This window comes from Pteropus alecto, unplaced genomic scaffold (genome assembly GCF_000325575.1).
Source record: "Pteropus alecto unplaced genomic scaffold, ASM32557v1 scaffold38, whole genome shotgun sequence".
Lineage (NCBI taxonomy): Eukaryota > Metazoa > Chordata > Mammalia > Chiroptera > Pteropodidae > Pteropus > Pteropus alecto.
This window is the reverse complement of record NW_006442512.1, coordinates 4,051,415-4,059,644: the sequence shown is the minus strand read 5'-3', so window position 1 is coordinate 4,059,644 and position 8,230 is coordinate 4,051,415. Positions and strand designations below refer to the sequence as shown.

Sequence of the window (8,230 nt, the reverse complement as noted above, 5' to 3'; positions counted from 1 at the left end):
ATAGGCATAGGAAGAACACTGTTCCAAGATGACCCAGCAGCCTGAGAATGGCCATCACAGACAGCAGAGAGCAGAAGCTGTTCTAAGCCGTTTCTGCCTGGATCAGCTCCCAGAGATGTCAGGGCATGCTGGTTTTGTGTCAAATTTCAAAATTCTGATTAAGATTTTCTATGTCACTTCTATAGCAGTTTAGTACCAACGACAGGCAGAACAGAGTGATTTTGGGTTCTCTAGGCCAGCATATTTCAGTTTTTTAAAACAGCACTACTCAGAAGAAAAACAATTTCCATCATAACCCAATACATACATAAACAGTGAAACAAATTTCCACCAAATAATACCTGCCCTTACTTTGTATAATTTATTCTCATACTTGAGTATGTTAAAGACTGGTTGTGACCCATTAGATCTAATTTCAGACCAGCTAGTGACTCGATTCCTGTAGGGTGAAAACCAATTTCTCCACTTGACTTCATAGCTACTTCTTCCTAAACCTCTTTAGATCAGAAACACGGAAGAGAGGAAGGCACAGGGAGGGGTATGGGAATGCTCAGTGCCACTTATTTGCACTCACAAGGGAAAGCAAGCCCTTGGGCTGGCAAAACGAGTTCAGTGGGTGATTGGGAGTGAGGGGGGAGGGTTTTTCATACACCCCCATGGGGGAAGTTGGGCAGGGAGGGGCCTCACTTTGGAGGAAGCAGCCTCCTCGGCATTGGGCATTGACCCCGGCTGTCAGGTCTCCTACCCAAGGAAGGTACAATCCCATCATTCTCTTAAGGCTTCGCCACCCACCTTCTGCGCCTTGGCAAATTGTTCTTATTTCAAAGTACAATTACTTATTTTCTGGATGAGTATCTCAGCCATAAAAATTATGCTTCCACTTCGGAACATTTTCACTAATGGTTACTCTATCATCCTGGGTGGCTTCCCAAGGGGAATTTATATTCTACTCAAATATAGATAGTATTAATCATCACATAATTATCATGATAATCATATGCATGATTAATAATAATATGTTCACATATATTACAAGTATAAAGAACTCACTTTATAATCTTTACACATAATAAAAAGTATTTATTCACTATTTCATTGCATTCCTCAACTACACATTGGAGGGGGGCCATAGCAACACCTCTAGTGAATGGGGCCTTGCCTTGAAATTCCTCCTTACACTCCCTGGTGCCTCTCCCGTCCTCTCCTCCCCTTCCCCCGCCCCCCCCCCCACTCCGCCTTTCCTAGGAGGGCACCACCCTCTTCTCAGAAAGCTGATAGTAAAACTGATGGTGTCCTCTCTCCCGTTCAGGTTCGGGAAATTGCTCCTGCTCCTCCCGTCTTTGAGGTTTATCACTTCTGAACGTGTTGAGCTCCTCTTTTTCCGCAAGACCATAGGGAATACTCCAATGGAAAAGCTCCTCTGTGATATGTTCAAAAACTAATGGAGGCGGAAGTGAAATGGGTACAGGCACTTTGGAAAACAATCTACTGCAGTTAAACATTGGCCTGCCTGTGACCCAGCAATTCCACTTGCAGGTGTGTGTACCTGGCAGAAATGTCCACTAAAAGATATTACGAGAATATTCATAGCAGTTTTCTTCATAATAGCCCTAGAATGTACATTGACAGTAGAATGGGTTAATAAATTATACTATATTCATATAATGGAAAACAAATAAAAAAGAATGAACTACCAATACATGTGACGATACGGGTTAACTTCACAGGCATAAAAGTTGAACGAAAGAAGCCAGGCACAAACTTCATTTACACAAGTTCCAGAACAAAGACTAATGGTGATAGAAGTTGAAATAGTGGTTACCTCTGGGGCGAGAGGTGGGATGATTGGGAAGGGGCCCAAGGGAGCCTTCTGGTGTGCTAGAGATGTTCTTTATTTTGATCTGGGTGGTAGTTTCGCAAATTTATTCATTCATAAAAATTATTTAGGCTGTGCATGTAAGAATTGTGTACTTCACTGTATTATGTTAGGCCTCGATTAAAAAAGTAAAAACACAAAAACGAGAAAATGAATGTGGCCAAGGCTCTCCTTTTGAGGACATTGAAGGAATGAGCATAGGGTCTTGGGTTCCATGCGGTTTCCACTCCAAGTCGGAGTCTAGGTGCAATGAATTCAAGCCTAGTGAAACATCTCCCACAGGATTCAATCCCACAGCTTCTCTCCAGATGGCACCATTCCATGGCTTCTCTCGATCTTTCTCTTTCTTAGCCTTCCTCACCTCTCCATAAATAAAAGTGAACACCATCCAACTCAACACAAGGTAGCTCAAGGCATTTCTTGCGAAGGGAATCTCAACTTCTTAATTCCTGATGAAAGATGAAACTAAGACAAACCTCAGTCCTTTTCAAAGACAGACCCAGAAACCTAGAAAATAATAATAATAATAATAAAGATAACATATATCAGGAACTTTATATACCAGACAGTGAACTGAGCACTGATTGTACATTATTATTTAATCCTCAGATTAACTCTGGGGGAGGGACCAATCAGCCCCATTTATAAGTGAAAATCTTAACTCTGCTCAATTCTGGCACTGCCTCCTCCCCACACCCCCTCTAACCCTGGGATCCACTGAACAGTCTGTCACATTTTCTGTATTAAAAGAAGAAATGCTTGAAGTCAAGAAGGAAAAGGTCATGTGAGAAATCCGTGAAATCCTAGGGGTTTCTTGCTCTTTGGCCTATGTGTGAATTCTCCTAGCTGACAGAGCTATCCTATCTTGATGGAGGAAGAATGGTTCAGAACACTGTGCTTTGGAAATGACAATAGCTAGGTCGGTGCCCAGAGAGGAAAGAGTATGGAAAACCCTGTCCAGCTTAAGCTCATCACACTTAAGCACTCAAACTACTTGAGACTCTTCATCTTCTAAAAGTACCAGACTTGCCTCAGTTACTTGGGTCATTTAATATCTATAATGTCATTAAACTAGCCAATTCCCTATCAGAGGTTTTATCCATAAGGTTTAAAGGCCTTTATGTAGAAAGCCTGAGCAAAGGCACTTTAGCAAGAAACGTGGTTGAACCAGACATGTATCCTGTACATTTATTTTATGGTCTTGCTTTTGAGAATGAGACGGCAAAGGCAGCTTGCTGAAGTTCTCCAGGTAGTATCTGGGATGTGTGCAGTTCTACACTTGGGAAGGAAATTGCTTGGGATCTCCAGTAGGAAAGCTTGGGGAATTAGAGGTGTAAGCTGGATTGTCTACTGTCAACCTGGCATCAATATCCAACTCCCACCCCTCCCCCGCCAAGGTCTTGTGTTCCTTGCAGAGACTCCAGGAACTGCATTTCCCAGAATCCCTTCCCCAGTGGTTTGCTAAGAGGAGGAGGGCACTCACATGAGATGTGGAAGGTAAGTGAGAAGCCATTGTTCTCCAGAGGCAGTTGCTGCAGAATCTGTGTGATAGAGATCTCACAGAAGCCTTCTTTGGAACCGTGGTAGCTTCCAGGTGAGCTCTTAGGGAACTCTGGACATTTTGGCTGCGGTCTGTGTTGGTTTTCCCAACCTTCTGTGGGAGCCTCTCTGACCTTGGTTTCCCCAGCTCTTCCAAGGTTTATGTTAAGTCCCTAATTCCTATACGAAGTCTTACTCACCTGGACTATACTGAGTGGCTTCTGTTTTCCTACTACAGTGCAGCTCTGTTGATTCCTGGATTTATCCAACCTTTCGCTGTAAAATGGCTCACTGAAATTCGGATGGGTAACAGCTCTCTTTCATTGCATCTAGGACCCTTGCTAGGCGAGGGGATGCTATGAAAGCTCTTGTTTGCCTTCAATGACAGAAACGTCTTTGGTTATGAAGCACGCAGAAGTATGTGGGCCTAGCTGGGCCTTTCTTTTCAGCCAGAATCGTCAGACCATTTAAAGGTAGAAAGGGCAGAGAAAGACTCAAAGATGCCAAGAAGCAACCATTCCAATCGATGAATGTAGCCTGATAGGGGAACCCAGTTATTAGGGATGTCTAGTCTCCGTCAAGTGGGCATCACTGGTTTTCCCCACTAAAACACAAGCTCCACCGGGACAGGGAGTTTGTTTTGTTCACCAGTGCACCCCCCATTGGTGCTGACGGGTGCTCGGTGAATATTTGTTGAGTGGATTGAGAACTGACATACTCCTCGACTAGGCATCCAAGATGCCTACAAGATTAAACAGATTCACAAGTATCTTATCTACTTGGATGGTTACGTCCCTGGCTCTAAGACACTGCACTGCTTCCTAATCTAGGAGAAAGAACCATTTTTTTAAAAAAGTCAAAGCTTTGGTCGATTCATAACTTGCTTCTCCATACACCTTCATGCTCTCATCTTCATAATTGGAAAGGTTTATTGGAAATTCAGTAAGCACAGGGCCAAGTTTTACAAGTGGCATTTCTAGGTTTTATTTGGACACTTAAGGAAATTTAAAGAAACAATGCACTATATCCTTACCATTATGATGTAATTTAACGCAAAAATGTAAATGTAAACTAAAAAGAAGTAGGAAGGATAATCTCAGAATTTAAAAACTGAATAATATTGGTGTTAGGGAAAAATTTACATTTTTTTTTCCCTTTTTACCTTAGACCTGCTTTGGCATTTGAGAAACTCTGATCTCATTCAACGCTCTTATCCAATATCTATGTGCTGGCAGCTTTTGTTAGGTGCTGGGGAACCTAAGAGCCAGAGAGAAAGGCGCATTTCTTGCCTTGCAAAGCTTAAATCGAACAGGCTTTTTTTTTTTTTTAATACCACGAATACCAGGAGCTACTGAGAACACATCTAACCCAGTTCAAGGTAAAAGAGGAAATTTCCGAGGACAACTGTTTCACGCTGAGACCTGAGAGTCAGTAGGAGTTAACCAGGAAGTAGACCTGGGGAAGAGAACGTGTTTCCAGATAGGAAAACGAACATTCGGAGAGGGCAAATGACTCTCCCAAAGTCATGCAGTCGAGCAGCAGAACAAAAACAAACTGGGTTTGAGTTCTTGGGCCCTCTACTAGCAGATGTTGCTACTTCCTCGGGTCCCTTTTTGGTGAGGACCCTAAATGTAGACTTATTGTCTTCCCTGCCCGGCTTGCGGCTAGTGTCCATTACAGAAAATGAACAGCTTGAATCTCACCTTCGCTTGGATTCATTTGACTTCCAATAACTCCCATCTCTGCACTTTGTCAATTTTAAGTCCTTTCCTTTAAAACAAAAATCAGTTTAACTAACAAAATTCTTTGTTTCTTGGGATCAGGTTGGAGCAAGTTGGGGCAGGAGCCAGGACGGTCAGAAAACAAACCACACGTATTTCTGCTTCTGGAAGCGTTTGTTCTTTAATGAGCCATTGGAGTGATCTGTTCATCAAAGCTGCTTTTGTGTAGGCATACAGTGCATATTTTGAGTGACACAAACTGGACTTTATACAGATGATGTTCTTGCTCCCCCCCTCTCTTTTTTTTTAAAAAAAAAAAAAAAAGGAAATTACAAAGTGCCTGTTGATTGTATCAGCAATCGGTTCCGTGGGTGAAATCATTCTTCTTATAGAATTATTCTGTTTAACAGTAAAATATTATATATCACAGGATATGTCCTTTTACAATCGTCTTTTAAAAATTTACACTCAGCATACTTATAAATTACTTTAAATCCATTAAAATAATATAATACTAATGTGTAATACACACCTTTCCCCTAGTGAATACAACTACTTTGTTCAAAAGGTGCAACTTTTAGATGACCTAAGAGGGCTGATGAATCGGTATCAAGGATGGATGGATAGCAAGGTGACAGGCCCCTTAGTGGGGCTTTTTGGAAAACAGTTTCAACCAAGAGACCAACAAGACCTAACAGATCCATGTCCACAGTGATCATTTTGCTGTTACCCTTTAAAAACAAATCAAATGTAGGAGTGGTTTCAGAGGAAAGTAGTGAAGAGTATTTTAGGGGCATAGAGACAGAGGACTCCCACAAATACAGAGAAATTTCACCATCACAGCTAGCGTGGCACTGGAGACAGCGCTGGGGAATTGTCACAAAATTATGGGCTGACACAGAATGACATATGCATGTCCAGCTCCCCATTAACAGAAAAAAAGAGAGGAGGATGAGGGAAGCCATTTGAACTATATTTCTTTTTAAAATTAAAACTCTTAGCTTTGAACACAGCCTGAGGATACTTTTTTCTCTCCGGTTCACCAAAGTGCTTGTGAAATGTCCACATTTATTATAGTTAAAAAAAAAAAACAAAAAAAAACCATGGCCTACAGGCACTGCAGTAGGCCTGTGGCATCTTGCTGGACCTCTTATTTTCAGCAAGTTTCTGGGACCCTCTTCTGTCTTTGACACGAAAACAACCCTATTGCGATAGAATAGAGAGGTCTCCACTAACCTCCCAGCAGGGCAAGAGCTGTAATTGGTTTCTGAAGCACAAGGAGAGGCTTCTGGTCCCATTCCCTGAATTCTGGTCCCTCTGCCTCTGTAAGACTCAGGGAAGCTGTATCTCCCTTTATGTTCTCAGAAGCCCAAAGTGGCAAAATAATTAAAACGGCAGGAAGTACAAGGTGCATTACAAACTAAGCATGTCACCTCCCTGAACCCTTCCTGTATTAGTTATTAATGCGCTTTACTTTGTTGATACCTAGTATGATCCCAAAATTACACTTCTCTGTTTCCATTACATTTTCCATGATAAGGAATATGTTGGCTTTACAGGGAGAATTAAAAATCCAGGCTTTGTTTGGGGCTGGGAATGTGTGACAAAAACAGAATGCTCTGCATTTCAGGGCATGGGCTCCAAGTGGGGGGCTGCCTCATGGCTGCCATGCAAGGATTTTTTTTTTTTTTTGGAGGCATTTGAGATCAAAGAAAACAAGCAAAGGAGAAGCAATAGGAAACACAGATATGACATGTATCAAAGTTAAATATCTTAATCGTAAGTGACTATAATGCATGCATCACTTCGTGGTGACATAACTTTAACCAAGAGAGAACCCGTTAAGATCAAATGGAAGGAGATACAGCACTTAGTTCTCACACTTTTTAAGAGTTATGGCTCATCTCCTTACCAAGCCAACAATGCCTGTTGTTCTATAAGACAGGCTTTCTTTCCTTCATAGGGAGGGTCCCACACTTCCTTCCCAATCTTACAATTACGTGATCTTTTCTCCCCACCACCCTCCTTTTTGGCATCTTGTTAAATGACTAGAAATCCACAAATCTAGCAACCGAAAAACAAGTATTTTTTATTTAATTTTATCCAAATTCAGGTTTCAGGTCCCTGAGAAAAATTATAAAGTCTCTTAACATCCATTGCTGAGTTCCTATAAAGTGACTGATATAAGTAGTTTTTTAACTGCCAAAAACTTACTTTGCAAAAAACAACAGCAACAACAACAACAACAAAATCCACAAAGATTTAGAAGGAGAACATTTGCCAAGATGTGTTCTCCACTCTATTTCTCTGGGCCAAAGAAAATTATTCAACAAGGATATTCTCTTTTTTTTTGGGTAGTACTTAACCAATGTCTGGAGCAAGCGGAGTGTAGCAGTCATGCCCAGAAGAACACTACTCTCCCACGAATACTGGAAGAGACCGCGTGGCCTGGCCAGGGCCCGGAGCAGCAGCGATCCCACTTTGACACAACCATGCTGAGGGGTTGGGTTTTCCTCTAGAAGATTCTCCAGAATTCAGATTTTTAAAGGCTTTACATTTATTACTCCTTAGGACAGCATAAACAAGGTGGCAGATGTTTGCGGGATATAAAATTGAATATTTACTCACTAACCATCATCATTCTGGAGATTTCAAAAGATTCCTTTCCCTAGCTCCCAAACCAGGGACAGGTTAAGATTCCTGCTACCTTTAGCTGCCACTCAGAATGATGTTCCAAGTGTCACCTCCGGGGCTTGACAATAACCACTCAGGCAGTGGCATGAGGTTCAGTGTTGTGTAACAGGAGACACTCTGCCTTAACAAAAGTCTTAATGTTTCCATAACTTCAAATCAAAGAGGCATGAAAAGGACAAATAACCAAAATTCAGGTTACAGATGGTAAAGGCTCTTTTTCAGAACAGTGCACGTGGTAGTTAGACAAGAAGTATTTAGTAACTTCAAAAATAAACATTTTCACATATTTATCTCATCTCCTTACCAAGCCAACAATGCCTGTTGTTCTATAAGACAGGCTTTCTTTCCTTCATAGGGAGGGTCCCACACTTCCTTCCCAATCTTACAATTACGTGATCTT

The 8,230-nt window shown here is 41.6% G+C and overlaps 1 protein-coding gene across 1 annotated transcript in view; it reads left to right on the top strand.

Annotated features, from left to right (window-relative positions):
* The window catches only part of NR2E3 (nuclear receptor subfamily 2 group E member 3), a 7,816-nt gene extending 6,374 nt beyond the window's left edge, over nt 1-1,442 (top strand). Inside the window, exon 9 of the mRNA XM_025040367.1 lies at nt 1,310-1,442. Coding sequence (XP_024896135.1) covers nt 1,310-1,442 — 133 coding nt within the window. The remainder of the gene's footprint in view (nt 1-1,309) is intronic.
* The last annotated feature ends 6,788 nt before the right edge of the window (nt 1,443-8,230 follow it).